We start from the raw sequence: 17,323 nt of genomic DNA, 5'->3' as shown, positions 1-17,323 counted from the left end.
CAGCTATATGAGCAACTCTTTTCTAGTAGTTGCTTTTCATATAGTTCACAAACAGGGCTAGAAAGGATGAGGAAAACTGAGCCACAGCTTCCCTTTACAACTGATGTAAGCCTTGTGTTTCTTCTACAGTATCACCTCTGTTAATATCAATAATATCATGGCCTGTTGCAGTGGAATACCTGGCCTTTCACCCTCCCTCTTTCAGCTTTATCAACTTTCTTCAGAGGTTTGATACAGAACAATAGGATTCAGCCCAGGTATGAACTGGCTGTTCTGCAGAGTCCTTCAGGCAGCTGAGGCCTCCCTGTGCTACGATGGAGCTTGTCCCAGTGGGTCAGCTGTAGAGATCGGAAGAGGAGAATGACATATTTGAATAGGCCTGGGACACCTTGCAATGCAGTTAATGGCGGCAAACATGTGGACATGACATGATCTCACTGGTGATTCATTAGTACCTTGGATGTTTTTGTCCTGATAACTATGTGCGTTTCTTCAGTTTGTATTCTTTTAATCAGCTCACAGGTTGATCAGGAAGGCTTTCATTTTGTTTTTTAATCTCTCCTCTTGCAAACAACAGCCCATTTGGTACATAAGGTATCTAATCACAGTAATATAATATCCTGTATTTACATAGAAAACTTCATCCCAAAGCGCTTTACAGCCTGGCACTGACATGGGACTAAGATTAGAAGAGGAGCAGCTCATGCGGATTAGGAAGTAGGCTCTGCTCTCAGCCAAGGTGTTAGTAAAGCATGTAGGGTGGAGCCATAATATTTTCTCTGAATCCAAGACAATTTGCTAATAGTTGGAAAATATATTGGTATAAGCTGTGCTCTGTTTAACTCTAAGGAAATGTGTTTGAACTGTAGAAAATAAGCTGTGGTAGAGAATGTCAGTTGTCTTGCATGTCCCATTGTCTGTTCATAGGCACTGGCTACCAAAAACCAGTTTTGTTGGAAAATTAGGGTGATGCAAAGGTCCCCAGCAAGTAAACACTGGCCTCTGGAGAGCTCTGCCACAGGATGGTAGAGGGGCTTGCACTAGTCTAAGGTTTGGCTCCAGAGCACAAAAGTAGCATCAGAAACTTTGCCAGCCAAAATGGGAAGGAGAGTCTGGACACTGGTAACTAGAAGGACAGCCAGGCAGGCAGCGGAAAAAGGATCATAAGTCAATCCATTTTCAGCAAGCCTGTGAAATTAATCCATACTAAACTAATTACTTTGATTTGTTTTGTGGATTTAATGGGTTTCCAAGTAGTTGTTCACTGGAGGAAATGGTAACTTTGTGATCTCATTCTGACACATTGGCATTGAGGTGTCTGCCTTTATGGTGTGTTTCAGATGGAAAGGATCAAACAAATTTAACCTGGGAAGGAACCAATCCTGCTCTGCAGACCATACGAGTGAGGAACACTGCCTTGAAAGATACTTGATGCTGCTTTACCCAGCACTTTTGGTGAGACTTCGAGCAATGCATCCAATCTATAGAAAGGACAAGAGAAACCTCCACTAAGAATGAATGAAAGACAACATTGGTTTTCAAAAATCTGGTGAAGCAGACAGTGAGCGTTCTTCTTCTTTTGTCTCTTTAAAGACGTAACTTTAAAACCAAGTACTGTTCTTTGTATGAGCAGGGCCATGTTTAACTCTGAACTTATGGAGATCCTGTATTTTGTTCAGGTTGATTTAATTGACATAGTAATAAAAGCCTCTGAACAACACACATGCTACTGAAGAAGCAGAGGCCACACTTGCCTTCCTAATTCACCCCAACACCTCACCAGTCTGGAGGTACTGGCACTCAAACACACAAGAGAGCTTGGTGTCTACATCCTATAACAGAGTGAAATGTTTGCTTCAGCTTTTTAAGAGAAATTATAAACCCACTCGTTGGCTGGATTAAGAAGCAATAGTTCAGTGGCCCGAGAGGCTGGTTCTGCCCTTTGCAGTCACAGGGAAAGCCTCCCTGAGCAACCTCTTGAAAAGCAGAGTACCCTGTACAGAAATACGGGAGATCTGGAGTACTGCCAGAGCAAGGAAAGCAGCTGCAGTGGGGCCACCTGTGGAGGTGAGGTGAGCAGGTTGCCATGTGCTGTTCGCTAGGAACTCTTTGGGTAACAAGAGAGTCCCTTGGGGAGCACATGGTCCTATTAAAAGGTACTGCACAGCCTTATTGTGGCAGTGCAAGAGACTGAGAAGCTGATGGGATGTAGAAGTTGATTTTGCATCACTCCCATCCACCAAACAGGATGGTATGAAGAAGGCTACTCTGCAGCTATCTACTTACATGCCCGCTCACGCAGCTTTGGGCTCTCCTTTAACAAGGAAGTTTCCATCACAACAAGGAAGCTACTCCATTTCAATAACCTACTTTTAAAAGCTAATACATTTCACCTTGGGGAAGAGCAATTCTCCAGCTTCAGTTTTACCAGTTTTGTGCTTTGAAGAGGCCTTTGTAAAATTTAATTTTAATTTTAACTAAAGTTTAGGTTTTCTTCTTGACAGTGCTGCACTACTGGCCATTCAGTCAAACCTTGCTGAACTCGCTTGTAGCCATTTTATCTGGGTATCTTGTAAATATTTGGTAGAGCACTCAGACACAGAAGTGTTTTTTGCTCTTACAGTCACATGCATGGCTCCAGGACCTTTCAGAAGCACAAAAGGCTGAAGTCAGGGAAAATTCCACTGAGATGCATTTGAGTCTCCAGGGAGCAACTGCACTCTGTTTAGACTAAAATTTCTCATTGCTTCCTCCTGTTTTTTTTTAAAAAAACATGGAAGGATAGAGAGGGGAAGCTGGACGGTAGGTTTTTTTTTTTATTATTATAAACACAGCAAGCACTCTTTTACTTATTTCTGTTGTATTGCAGGACCATTTGCAGTTGGAGAGGGAAATAAGCTTTTTAATGCTTTCTGCACTACCTGGGAAATTTCCATCTGAGTTCTAAAATGTTTTACAAGCATTAATGAATTAAAACTTAATCCCCTTCTTCTCAGCCCTGAGAAGCAAGTACTAAATACACTTTAAAGACAGGGCTAATGAGACTGAAAGAGTTGTGCCTTGCCTGAAGTCACATGGGCAGGGTGGCAAGAGGACTCTTGAGTCCCAGTTTTCTACCTTACACTGCAGACAATGCACATTCCCTCCCTTGTCAAGGCTTGCTGTACTACCCCTTCTGAGATATAGTGAAAATATGCTGGCATCATACTTTGCAATAACATTGTTTTTTCCCCCTTGGAACAGAGAGACTACTCACAGCTGCTGTCCCATGGGATTAAGATGTTGAAAAGATCAGAGAGGGATGGGGTGAAGGGCGGGAAGCAAGTCACTGCTCTGCCTGCCCTGGGCATGTTCTGCCTCCACTGCTGCCAGTAGAGTTGCTGAACTATTGGGAGCAACCTCAAACATTTTTGTATGTACTTCCATATAATATTCAGGCAAGACTGTGGTAAAAATGCCATAATCAAAGCGAGAACTTGGCTGACAAGAAAATTGGACAGATGAGCCACTAAGTCATTCCTGTATTGAATATGTGTGATTTCATCATCCTTCTGTGTGTGACCTGCATTTCTTACTGCTTCTTATTATCAGAATCCTATAGCTACTGCTGCAGCCATCTCTTTCACCCCTTCAGAAGGGAGGGATAATCCATCAGCCAGTTCATCTCCAGTGGTATGAGTCAGGTTTTACCAGGGGAATTAATGGTCAGTTGAAGAGAGTTGTTCCCAAGAGGGCTGACCACAAAGCAATGTGCACGTGAGTCATGAAGTGGAAGAGAAGGAAACAAATATATAGATTTAAAGGTTTTGAATTATTTCTTTTCCCTTAGCTTCCCTTGTCCACACTGATCAATAACCAGACATGCAAAAGCTGGAAATGTATTGATGGTGGCTGGTATAAGCAGGATCAAGAGTTTCTCCTACTGTGCAAGCAAACCTGAAGTCAGTCAGCCCCCAAAACCAGATCAGTGTGTACCAGATCAGCTATTCCAGCTCTTGTAGGTGAGAGATGCTGGCAGAAAAATCAGATCACAGCGCAGGAGCCTCCTCCTGTCTCTTCTGTGACCCTGCGGTATACCCTGGCACTGGTGCCTTTGGCCTCTTCATGCTGTTACCTTCTATGACAAGGCCTCAGCGCTGGTCCTTGGGTACGCATCTTCTGTAGCACCATTCCCTGCAGAGGATCCCGACTCACTGGAAATGCTGTGCACAGTGCTCATTTCATTTCCCGCTGAAAGGCAGCCAGGCCTGAGGTGAACATGGCAAGTGCCTCGCTGCACCTGGCAACTCCACACAGCTGCTGAAAACAAGTGGGGAAGAAAGCAGCATACAAACCCAGGGGAATTTTCACATAGGCAGGTTGTAATTAGCAGAGCTGGAATTTGGCCAGGATGCTGGGCTTGCAGGTAACACACTGGGATCTTTCATAATTCAAATGCTCAGGATCTCCTGTTTCCATCTTACCTGGAAGATGTCAGAAGACCATTCCCTATTTAATGTTCCTGGGCATCCCTTGAACATCTGACATAAAGGAAGAAGTGTCTAATGATGCTGCACCTGCAGCGCTTCTCCACCAGCAACTGCCCACAGTGAACAGCAGCTGAAAGGATCACATCCTGACAGGGCTACAGCTGCATTGCAGTAAAACATGCCACAGCTGCCTCCATGCCTTGGGGTTCACTTCACCCTGAATTCTCATTACTCAGTTTCCAGGCCACAAATCCCCACCAAACAGAAAGAAAAGATGATAAAATTAGAGCAGCCACTCACACGTAAAACACAAGAGAGAGAATATTACCATTAGGTGCTGGTTCAACCTTGTTCTCTGCCACTTGAAATAGTACCAAATCGGTATCAGACAACAGAGAATTAGATGAAGCACTTCTCCCCAGTGCAGATGAGTGAGCTTTTCCAACTGGCCTTGCTGGGAATACAGAGAGCATTAAGAGCTCGTGCCTCCTCCTTCCTTCCAGCAGAGAAATCACGTTCAAAGCAGCAAAGCATTTTTTCCCTTCATGATCTCACTTTCCATATAAGCAATCTTTGTGTTTACTACGAGGGTGTTGAATATCCACAAAAGGCCATGGAAGTCATTCATGAAACTCACGTGTGGAAAGTCCACACAACTTTCTACCACAATGTGGCCCACGGTCTGAAATATACATCACTGCAAACCTTTAACCCCTCGTCTGTCAGACCTGCAGACCTTGTAGAGTTCAAAGAGCTGACTTCCTCCCTGCGGTGCAGTGCGTGCAAGCAAAGCAAGGCGTGTTCCTGGCATCCGAGAAAGCATAATCTCTGCATCAGTAAGTCATAAAAAAGGGATCCCTCCTATGCCTGTGAAGGCTCCCTGTATTGGCTTTTGGTTTGTTTGGGGTTTTCGTATGCCCAGGCTGCCATGCATGTCCCCATCTTTGTCAAGAGTTGCTTAATACAACAACTGACCAAACTTGCTGAGAGTACCTCAGTCAGTGGGATTAACAAACCTGCAGACTGACTCGAACAGCAAAGTGAGTCAGAGAGAGTAAAGTATGGGCAGCTGTACACAACAGGAAATCCAGCACTAATAAATAAAACGCCTTATACCCAGAAAGAGGAAATAAACAGCAGCAGCACAAACTGAGGGGGCAGAAGAGAGGAACGCAGCATAATTGCAGTGCGGGAATCACTGCAGTACAGTGAGCTTGTTTTTACAGAATGTTGTCCTGCTTTGTTATGTGTTCAGACTGCAAAAAAAAGTGGGGGAGTGGAAGCACTGCTCAAAGAGAGGGTCTTAGTCAGAAGTTGTCAACAGCCACTGTAATTAAGGAAGCAGCCAGAGCGCACACAACCTGAGCCGCCGCCAAAGCAAAATGAAAGCATTTTTTGTTTGCAGCCTGAAGGATAATAAAAGATGGTTCTACTGTGCCAAGCGAGGAGCTGCAGGGACACCATTTCTAGGCAGTGAATGCCCTGCTCCCATCTTTCCAAAATTACATGCTGTGGGGAGGCAGCAAGTTACTCTTCCTACGTGTGCTTTCTAAGCACATGCCTGCACACCCCATCTGCCTGCAGCAGCTACCTCAGGAGGCCAGCCACCAAGCAGGTGAGCCCTCAGCCATCATGGTAACAACAGAGGTGGCACCGCCTGAGCTCTGCCCCTCAGCCGATGGGCTGTTTTGACACTGCTTGGCCTGATTGCTGAATCAGCAACCCTTACTTTTCCCCCCTTGCACTCAGCTGTGGGTGCGCCATGGCCCCATGGCATTGCCAGCACCAGTGAGAGCTGTCACATTCAGAAGAGCTGCATGCTGCTCTTGTCCCAAGGGCGGCTGTGTTTAGGAGGCTCACTGGTGCCTTGGCAAGGAGCTTCATGCACGGCATGTAGTCTTCTTGCTGCTGGTAGCATCTTTCACCTGGAATGGCTGCGCGGCCTGCACCCATGCGGCGGCGGGCACTGGGGAGTGGTGGGTGGACTGGCAGAGCCAAGGGTGTCAGCACGGACCTTCTCAGCTGTTGGGACAGTATTGTGAGGCTTTCACCGGTGGTTGTAGACACTCACGTGCAGGTTCAGCAAAAGGAAAGAAGTTATTCACGAATTGCATGCATATTTCTGAATTAATTCGTTGAGTGGTCTTTGCCTTTCATCCTCCCCCTTGAGCCCTGTGCACATTGCCGGCATTCTCTCTCAATCCCGTATAATAATTCTCAGGTCTTCGCAAGCCACTGCCTGCCAATGGAGCCCACGGTCACTGGACCACCAGCATGGTCACATGAAATGTTACACGCAAAGGTTTAATGCTCTCTTCTGACCCCAGCCTCCATTCCCCGGCAGTGATTTCCTAATCAGGTGCCAGGGAAGCTTTGCACCGGGCAGGGCGCTAAGAAGGCGGCTATTTAGCTGCAGCATTTCCAGAGTCTTTGAGCTCTCTCCTAAGCTGTAAATACAAGCAGTGGAGCCAGGTGAATGTCTGACAAGGCTGCCATTTAGACCTGAAGAAAAAAAAACCTGCTGCTTTCCAACCTGATGCATATTGCTGTTGCCCCACTTTCTCTAGCCTGACTGCCATACTAGTGGTTAATTGCTTCAGCAGGGTATGGAAATCATGTCTTAAAGCCTGTATACAGGGTACACTGCTATTATCCAGTATAATTTTAACCTTCACTGGACATTGCCAATATGTTTCTTCCTAGAGAATCAAAAAAGAAAATACAGCCCTTTCCTTAAAGCCTTCCATTACCAAATTCTAGATGATAGTGCAGGTATTTAATACATCACACAACCTGTGAAAGTGACCAAATATTTGCTTTCACAGCCCTCCTTCCTGTGCAACATCAGAGAAAACACATATTTTGGAGAATCTCAAATGAAAGTGATTTTTTATTAACTATTGATGAAAAGCGGATATGTTCAAAAGCTGTTTCTGATATATAGGCAGTGACAGTCGTTTCCTTGCTATCGCTGTAACGTGAGGGAGTGCAAGTATCATCTCCTGCAGAAAAAGTTCTTGTTCTCCACCTGATGCTTCCATGTAGGATTTAATGAATTCATTAATTCTGTCTCAGCTTTGGAAAGCATGGGACTTGCGTCTGGTTGTCAGGGCTCAGTGTTCATATGGGTTTCACGCAGCCCACAGAAAGATGTGCTAGTTGCACCTCTGAGCCAAGCAGTTGGGTGATCAAACTGAACATTTGGTTTCAGTTTTGGTTCTTTTTTTTTTTTTGAGGGGAGGGGGCAGGTTGGTTATGAACTTCAACCTATACATGCATTTTTGTAGGTTTAAGTGAAAAGACCATGGCAAAGCTTTAATTTACAGTCTATTTATATTGTTCTGTTTTAAGCTTCATCGTTACCAACATAACTTTCAAAAACAAACCAAAAAAACCCAAATAAAATTGACAGTATTTTTCAAATTCTCTACTTCTCACATGCATTCAAAAGTGTAAGCCTGTTCTGCTTGACTGGCTGGCTGCTTGATTATTGCTTTGTATTTTATTACATTGTTTAATTCTTAATTGTAAGCCTCCAAAATCATAAAATCTGAGTTCTAGTCTCAGTCAACACTCCGATGTAACTACTGAAAAGTGGCTTGTCTGACACTTTAGTATGTATGGCATTTAACATACTTTGCTTAAGCTGGATATTTCTAACTCAATCCAAACAGGAGACTTGAAAAATCCTGCTTCTCCCAGATAGAGCGTACCTGAATAATATAGGAATGACTTTTCTCACTGAAAAGCATTAACAAAATACATGTATATATATTGGGGTTTAATCACCTGGCACTGCCTGTTTATTTAAAGGAAAAATTATTTAATCCTTCAGGAAGGATTCAAACTACCGGTGAGAAAGGAGATAAGGCTGAGCACTGAAATGGTAACGTTTATAGAAGGAAACAAGAGTCAGTGATGTCTGTGCCGGTGATCTGGCATTGACCACCCTGATACATGACGGCCAGGAGACCAGCGAGGAGGATTTTCCATTTCTGGAAAGTACTGTGAAACAGGGGAGCCTACTGATCACCCAATTGCCTTTGCTTCCATGAAGTATTGTCTTCAAGATAATGCTTGACATCCATTCAGTCAAATATTTTGACAATTTGAACAAACAAGAGGAAAATGTTTTTGATTTTTGGCCCCAGTGGGCTGTCTCTGAAGACGAATAAGCAGCACAGCATGTGCCATGACTCTTAAATATCCTTCCTTGCCAGAAAACTAAGTGGCCTGTTTCCCGGCCTGCAGAAAGGGTTATCGTTTCCAGTCCACCAAGTCACCCTTCTCTCTCCACACACCCCTCACCATCCCCAACCCTGCATTGGGCTGGGGTGAAAGGAAACATCACATCGAATTACTATACTGTTAGTCTAGGGTGAGAGGGTGCACGTGCACATAATGCATTATTTTGTGCAGGTTTCTGAAAAGTAGTGTATTTGCAGTCACTTTACCGTGGCACAAATGAGGAGTAGCAAGCCGAGGCAGTGCCTACGCAGGCACGTAAGGGCCAAACCTGCACACCTCTGTGCCGCGCTCTGCAGAGCCATGCCTGTTTGTGCTAGCGTGCTGCCACAACACACCTTCAGAGGAGCCTTGGGCCAGGGTGACACAGCTTGGGATGATGCCAGAGGAGCTTTTGTCTGCATTTTCACTGCTAGTATAAGAAGGGCGATTAGCATTTGGGTCAGGGCACATGAAGCGGCCCTGGCTGGGATGGGAGAAGTCACGCTGCGAGACCACACTTGGACGTGGCCACTTTCTATACCGCCCAGGGTACAAAGCCTACTTGTGTGGGGAACCTCCCATCATGTGTCATGCTTTAGTTGTCAGCAGCAGTCATGGGTTTGTGGGGGGTGACACAATGACCTCTTTATGCTTAGGAGAATAGCAGGGGAATTGCATGAGGCCATTGGAAACGCAATGGCATAGAAGTGGTTGGGCTTTTGCTTGTCCCTCAAGGTAAGGTAAGGTGCCCAGGCAGTCACTGAACTGCTGCTTTTGTGCTGGGAGGAGCCCGTGCGTAGAGGAACATCAAAGCAGAACACTGCACATTGGGTATCCAGATGGGAGAGGAGTTAGGGGAAATGCCCAAGGAAGACCCCATGTTACTTCCGTGGTAACAATATGATAAAACTGCTTGTTTAGGGGAGAGTTTTACAGCAGCTCACTCTGAAGTCTGGGCTCCACAGTCTTCTTGTCCCCACTGCCTTCAACAGCAGTGCAGCCACACAAGGAATCCGCTCGAAGAGCTGATCTGGCTGGAAATGAAACTGGTTTTTTTTAATTAAAAAAAAAAAAAGGTTTGCTTTTCTAGAATGTCTCAAAGTTCCATTCAAAGAGAACTGAACAAATAAAAACACTAGGAATGGGACAAAACAGAAATTTGCAAAAATACTAATATGGACTACTTTAAAATAAAAGCTAGTTAAATCTTTATACATCACTGCCTCCTTTGCCAGCCCCTCAGCCATCTACTCCACAAAGCAATAAGCCTAAACAATTCAGGTATGCTAAGCAAACCTACTCTGAATAAGAATTCTAGCCTAATAAGTCAGAGCCTTATCCAGTTTCCATGGAAAGCATCAGGAAAGTTTCCTCCAACACTAATAGATATATAATTGGACTGCAGCACAACCACGTAACTTCTGACCAAGAAGTGAAGTTTTTCTAAAGTACTGATAAAAGATTCATGCAGTAGAGCATGGAAACTCTGACTGGCGCAGTTGCGTTGCTAAATATGTTTCCAGCATAACCGTTTTTGGAGCCACGCTTGTTCTCACTAGTGATGTGTTCTAAGGGGAAAATACAAACCAAACATTTTTTTAAAGGAAAAAAGTATTTATAATTTCTTTATACTGGATGTGCAAAAAGACTCCCCCTCTGCTGCTGGGAAAACCAGTTCCTGCTGCATAAGCATTAAAGCACAGCCTAATTTTTAGAAAGTATTTGTTAGGCAAAACAGGTTGTTATTTTTTTACAATGCTTGCTCTTTTTTTGCAATTGGAATCTTTCTCTTGATGCCAGTGGCTTTAGTTGTAGGTATCTTCTGGGAGGTGGTGTCTGTCAGTAAGTCCCACGTGGGTGTCCCCTTGGCTATCTCTCATAGCCGCCCTTCTATAAATCACAGCATATTAAAAAAGAGAGGATAACACTGACATGTGAACTAATCCCCACATCAAAGAGAGCAAGTCTCCCTCCTCTTAACACCCACCCACCCCCCCTCTTTTGCTGGGAAAAGTCTAATGCCTAGAAGGTGATTTACAAAAAACTTCATCCCAGTTGTTAGGAAACTTGCAGTGCCGCTTACTCGCCAACTGCAGAAGAAACCTGGGAATCAGGGTAACCACAATAGCTAGCCTGCGGCTTCCAGCATTTGGCAACTCAGGAGAGAAAAAACCCAATTGGCTTGTTGCAGCAAACTTGTGTAAATGTTGATTGCATGGCAGGATAGGCATGTATATGTACAGATGTAAACATGACTAGTAACATGGGTCTGTATGTGCACATACATATATATCTGCATGCGTCTACAAGTACTTGTATAGGTACAGGCGTACCTGTCCTGACATACATGAACACACAGATGCACACACAAATGCACACACAAATGCCTTTCTCGCTACCTCCTAGGGGTAAAGAGGGCCAACAGGAAATATATATGAAAAACATAAGCCCATATGGGCATACAACTGTGCATCAGGTGTCCTAGGCAGGGAGAGGGCTAGCTATCTGTAGCATATGCTCTCTTAAAGTATTAATTCCTGCCACAGGCCTGTTTTTGAGCTAATGGTTCAAATGCTAGGAATATATGGGTAAGGGGAATGCTTCTGTAGGACAGGGTTAAAACATAAAGTCGCTGCTGCCCTTGCAATTGCAAATGCTCCCTGTGCACTGACTAAGCACACAAGATACTTCCAAATAATTGACTCTCTCTGGAATGCAACTGGAGGGAGGAAAAAATACCTTTGTCTGGCTAGATAACTCTGTTTTTCTAAATCAGCACTGAGTCTGTGCCTGTGCCGGGCACACTCCATCAGACATACCAACAAAGTGTATGTAGCATGGATAAAAATCATACTGGTAGTTCTGTATTCATAATCAATAAGCAAAAATACCCACCCTATGTGAAATTAGCTGTATGAAACTGCACTTCTTTAGCATATAAATGCATGTAAACTATGGTTGATTAATTCATCTGTGCTTGCTTGCTGCTCTCCTCTCCCGCTGCCCATACAGGGAGGCAGGGATGCCCTGGGGCCAGCATGGCCTCCCTCACCCAGGTCATCCCTCGCCCCAGGCCAGAGGGCCATGAACACCTTGTCTCCGTAAGCCAGCATCCCTGCCAAAAGAAGCACAAAAGAAGCATGTGAGGATCAGTCCCAGTGCAAAAGAGTGAACTGGAGTGGGGAACAGAGCTGCGTTTAAAAAATGCTTCCTTTTTGTAGTTGTTGGTTGGTTGTAGTCCAGCTGCATTCACCAATGCACTTCAGTGTGGTTGCACAGGAGCGGAGAGGTGGAAGCGAGTAGCTGGGAGCAGTGAGACACCAAGGCAGTTCCTGATGGTGGCAAGTGCTGGCTTAAAGCATTCATGAAATTACAGCCTGGGGGCAGAGTGCCAGGCCTGCCCGGGGTCCCACATCTCCCACTCTGATGATGGGGGGAACGGCATACATGTGGGGGAAAGGGAGACACCAAAGCTTTTGTTATTCCAGTTACACACTCCCTCCACATAGATGTGCAGGTCTGCATGTGTCCGTGCCCATCCCCTGCCCTGTGTCAAGTGGAAAGGATGTGAAAGAAACCCCAACGTGGTTGTACCTTCACCTCCAGTACATGGAAAAACAAACACAGCCATTCTCATGTTTGTTGATTTAGTGCAGGGTGCTCCTTCCATTACAAAACCATTTCCCTGCAGGCAACAGGCTAAAACCTATTTGCTTATTATTCTGCAAAAGAAAATGAGGGTTTCAGGATGGATGCAGTCTTCAAGTGTCTCTTCTGTTGATAGAGATTGAAAGGAGAGAGCCCTCCCAGCCACCTCTCAGCAAATGTGCTGTGCTTCCTTGTTTTGCATAACCTTTCATGTTTTCTAGCTCAGAAACACATGCCACATGTATCTCTCTTTCTCCTTGAAATACAAATCTCAGTATGGGAGAGCTTTGTGCTTGGAAGTTAATCATCTGCTTCATCACAGGTATTTATATAGAGATGGCCCTGACCACTGAAAGCTGCATCCAGAGCCAGAATTCGCAGACCCCTCCCTCACCCCCGCATCTATAATTTTCAGAGCCAAAACCCCAGACATGAACACTTCTGACCAAGGGGGAGGTTCCCTCCTGCGCTCAGGTTGATGGCTGCCCCAGCCTCATTTAGGACAGTGTAAACACCAAGCTGACTTTCTGAACTGGCACAGCAAAGTTGGAGGCTGGGCGAGAGATACATCCTTGTTCGAAGCTAACACATAAGAAACACAAGCCACTCCTAGCCTGTTTTTATTTATGAGGTGCAACCAGCGGCAGTTCCTGTTGCTGACTGTGACAAGTCTGGATGAAAACTGAAAGAAGAGAGGCGAAGTTTGTCTAGAGCTGGCACCAGTTTTGGTACTCCGCTGAATTGGCTATTTCTACCGAGTCCAGAGCTATTTGTTTGTGCCAACACCAACACCACCCCCAAAATAATTAAACTACTCTCAACACCTTTTTTTGTCAGTTAAAATCACCTCTCCACCAGCTGATCTTTTAGATGGCAGCTCTTCTGGCTGGTCTTTTAGGTGGCTGGTACTTTACCCTCCTCCCAAATCCAAACCAACTGCATTAAAAATTTGCATTGCTGGGGGGAGGCTACCCCAGACAATGTCAAAGGAAAAGCAGATCAAAAATAGCTGCTAGTATTGGATACATGGGCTGTCCTTTCAGCACAAGAAAAGCTCAGAAGAATTCAATCAATCTGTTGTTGAACGGAGTCTGTGATGGGAGACAGCTGCACGGTCCTTTGCCCTTTCCCAGCATTTCGTATCTGTAGCGGCAGTGAGTTCGTGGACTTGCACCTTGCTGGCCCAGCACTGACCACGTCTCAACTCTGTGATGCCAGGACCCCTTCCCTCTGGCTGCTCTCAGGAGAGGCAGCAGCACACAGCACGAGCGCTTCTGTAGCACAGCACAGCCAAAGTCTGCCACAGCCAGAAACCTCTCTCCGCAGCTCTTCTGTGTGAGGTGCTTCAGGCAAGCATGGAAATGCCTTGCAGGGCACTGGCGGTGGCCAACCTGCTTCTAAGGGTGAGTTCAGAGTTACGAGGTCAACTTGAGTCCTGAAGCAAAAGCTTCAGCATGACTTCCAGTTTTAAGTCTGAATATAGATATATAAGAGCAGCCTGACCCACACTAAGGTGTGGGGCCCCTGTGGCTTCCCACAGACATGCTTTCCAAAGCTTCACTGCTCAGCGCAACAGCACAACTCTGAATAGCATACAAACGGTGAGTAGACCATAGGCCTGCTAGCTGAGATACCACAACATCAGAAAAAGCTATGGCAGGTTGAGAAATTAACAGTAAAAATGAGCCTACAGATTGTAGGAAATGCAGAAGTGGTTTAATTTAGCAAACCGTAGTTATGCAAGTTTGAACAAAGCCAAGAGGTGGGGAATACCTCTCTGCATCTGGCAGCCTGCCTAGGCTGTGAATTGCGAGGGCCTCTGATGCAACATGACAACTCCCATTAATACCTTCCTCCCTTCTCTGATTCAGCTGTAGACTTTAGCACTAGCAGGGGGGGATTACAGCCACCAGAGCACCATGGTGTGCTCAGGGGGTTGGGGTTTTTCTGAAGTCTCCCACCTAATCTTGTCCTCTGCATTATGTTCTACTATGAACGTAACATCTTGCTTAGGATTGTATGGCACATGCTTGGATCACAACAGCTTACTGTTCCTTTCTTTGGCCATAGAGGGTGTGCATGTATATATGTGCCTATATGTAGGTATATGTATGTGTATATTTCTAATTTTAAGAAAAGACATCTTCACCTGATGAAAATTTCCAATTTCTGTAAATTTGTTTTTCATTGCCTTCCTTCTCCACTGGTTTTCAGCTGAGCACACTGGCAGTGTGCTCTAAGTAACGGGTTAATTCCCCAATCCGTGACTCATTTCTAAGGTCTCCGAAGCAGGATTCAGTTTGATGATGTCAGCAGCCTCTGCAAGAGCTGTTTAAATGTCTCTGCACATACCAGCAAGCGATGTGCTGATTCCAGGCAGCGGCACTAGGAACATCAGGGTTTGTTTAACATTTGCTGGGGATCTTCCTAAAAAGTCAATGTGCCTCCCTATGGTTTGGTGGACCAGCCGAGCATTACCATGCAGTTGGTTCAGCTTTTATTTTAGTGCACGAGGAGCACTGTCCTGTGAAAGGGAACCTTCTGGTTTTGGCTTAATGGCAGACTGTGTCACTGTAATTTGATTTTAAATTATCTACTGTTGAGCCTTTCACAAGTGAATCCAACACACATGCATTTTTCTCCATAACAAATTTGACTGTCTGGAGAAACAAAGGTTGATAATTAAGCTCACAGCAGTTTATCAGGACAGGGCCTAGGCATGGCCTAAAACCTCAATAAGTTAGCGCCTTAATTTCTGGATACTACCCAAAAACAAACCTTCAACTCGGTGCAGCTTGCCCATTCTGGATTATCTGGCTCTTTGAGTCCCTGGGTAGGCTGCTAGGCTCTCCGGCACCTTGGTGCATGAGGGAGGAATGCTGAACGAGCAGACACCACTCCAGGGTAACCAGCCATGCCAAGTTAAATGCACGATTCAGCAAGATTATGGTTAAATCTGGGAGATATAATTCTCTCCAGCCAATGCATGAGATCCCAGCACCTTTTGTACTTTGAAATATCATTAATATTTATCAGATGTAAAACGCAACACTAGCTACTTTGTAATAGCATGCCTTTAAGCACTGTATTACTATTCCTTTTTAGGCACACACTACAGCCAGGCAAACAGAGGCAGGTGACTGCAAGTGTCACCAACATCAAACACCCCTCAGATGGAGGCCAGCTCTCAAAAATCCATCCAGGCTTTAAACTGGCTTGTCCATGGTGCAAGGCAAGGCCCCTTAGCAGGAGGCCAGGGGCAGCCACCTTACCCACGGCTGCTTACACAGTTGCGCGGTTTAAGAAACAAAAATAATCACGTAGTGATTTTTTTCTGGCGGTATTTTTGCTCCTAACTCGCACGGGCGTTTGGAAAGCACCTGGGCTCATCTGTCTCCATGATGTCTTGCTTTCATGTTAGTGCTTTGCCACCCATGAGGGGGTGTGCCAGGGCAGGCAAGCCATGCCGTGCCGGGGAACATGAGCGCCCTCACTTCTCACTGCTAGGGTGCATGTGGGGCACCCCACGCTGACCCCCAACTGCACTCGCTCTGTCACCGAGAGGCAGATGAGTTTGATCCCCCACCGGGGCTCAGTGGGAGGTAAGTCCAACATGTTTGACAGCGCCAGTACCTTGAGACCACCGCAGCAGGGGCTTCGCAGCGGTTTGGCTCCTGAGGCTGCAGCCTCTGGATAACTTCCACCCCAAATGTATGTCACATTTCCTTCCAGCAAAAGCAAAATATTTACACTAAGCCAAGGTCACCCGGCGGCCACTCTGCTATCGCAAGCTGGAAGTGGCTGTGATACTGTAAACCAAGGGGCACGAGGACAGAGGGGATTAGCACGGGCCTCCAAAATAAATTATACGGCTGGCTGGCAGCTGCTGCTGGGCTTGGTGGGCCCCAGGGAGGTGGGTGCTGGGCAGGTGCTCTCATGGCAGGACGAGGAAGGGCTGGCAGCTGCCCAGCCAGGACAGGAGCTCAGGGAGAGCATTGGGGTGGTGATGGTGGAGAAGAGCTGGTGCCGGGGTTGAGGGAAGGCAGATCTGCAGAGCACAGACAGACATGTCTGGCATCCCCACCAGCCACCCTTCCCCACACAGCCCCAGCATGGTCGGTAGCTGAGGCTATGGCCACACCAACTGAACTTCTTTACCTCCCTTCAAAGAGCTGTTGGAAATACTCCTCCTGTTCTGCAGGAGTGTTTTGGACAGCGTTAAGCCATCCTGGAAGTTGCTGGGCTAGACTTGCCCTATGAAAATACACTGAATTCACTGATTTAAACCTATAAGCTTGAACTACAGGGCTCACAGCCCCCGTATTCCCAGACACCCAAGATAACAGGTGGCAATTTCCCTTTGTAGTAGCTTGCATACAAAAGATCTTCCTGAGACAGATCTTCCCACCTCCTCACACCCTGAATCTCTCCTGTATGCTGCCAAAACTTTCTTCTTTATCCCACATTGCACTGCTGATCAGCACCCAAAACCTCTGCTGCAGGCTCCAACACATGCCTAAGAGTTGCCAGGTAAAGTGGCTAGCAGCTCCTGGCCACCTACCCATCAGGTGCCACCGACTTCTCCTCAGCTCCTGCTGTCCTGCTCCCTTCCACCCATTTTGCCCAAAGTGGTTACCCACAGCTGGGTTTCACATGTGACTATGGCATGTGTGACAAGGCAGGAAGCAAAATGGTGCTCATTTTATATGCCTTGAACCCATGGCAGGGGCATGAGAACACTGAGCCTGCCAGCACCTGGGCTGCTTCAGAAAGCCTTCGCTCACCTACTGATGAACATCAGTCTTGAGCCACAGTGGAGATGGAGATGGTTCCATCTCCAGCCCCTCTGATCAAATGAGCCCATAAGGAGCAGCAGGTGGATTTGAATTATCTCACAACCTCTTCTTCTGTTACACTGCTGCCACTCACCCAGCAAGGTTTGTGTGAAAGATTGTGGAGTAACCAAAATATTAACAGGA

General features: G+C 46.0%; 1 protein-coding gene across 10 annotated transcripts in view; it reads left to right on the top strand.

Moving 5' to 3' along the window:
• The window catches only part of RAD51B (RAD51 paralog B), a 473,504-nt gene extending 465,612 nt beyond the window's left edge, over window positions 1–7,892 (top strand). For 4 of the 10 annotated variants that reach the window (XM_075103132.1, XM_075103135.1, XM_075103125.1 and 1 more), the window contains 2 exons: window positions 130–257; window positions 1,341–1,425. In XM_075103132.1, coding sequence (XP_074959233.1) covers window positions 130–245 — 116 coding nt within the window. In that variant the 3' untranslated portion in view covers window positions 246–257; window positions 1,341–1,425. Of the gene's footprint in view, window positions 1–129; window positions 258–1,340 lie in introns of all 10 variants that reach the window. The other 6 variants (XM_075103134.1, XM_075103136.1, XM_075103126.1 and 3 more) reach the window with 3 other exon arrangements.
• Window positions 7,893–17,323: the final 9,431 nt, after the last annotated feature.

Source organism: Phalacrocorax aristotelis, chromosome 9, assembly GCF_949628215.1.
Source record: "Phalacrocorax aristotelis chromosome 9, bGulAri2.1, whole genome shotgun sequence".
In the NCBI taxonomy this organism is placed as follows: domain Eukaryota; kingdom Metazoa; phylum Chordata; class Aves; order Suliformes; family Phalacrocoracidae; genus Phalacrocorax; species Phalacrocorax aristotelis.
Note: the sequence above shows the minus strand (reverse complement) of the source record. Positions and strands in the feature narration are given on the sequence as shown.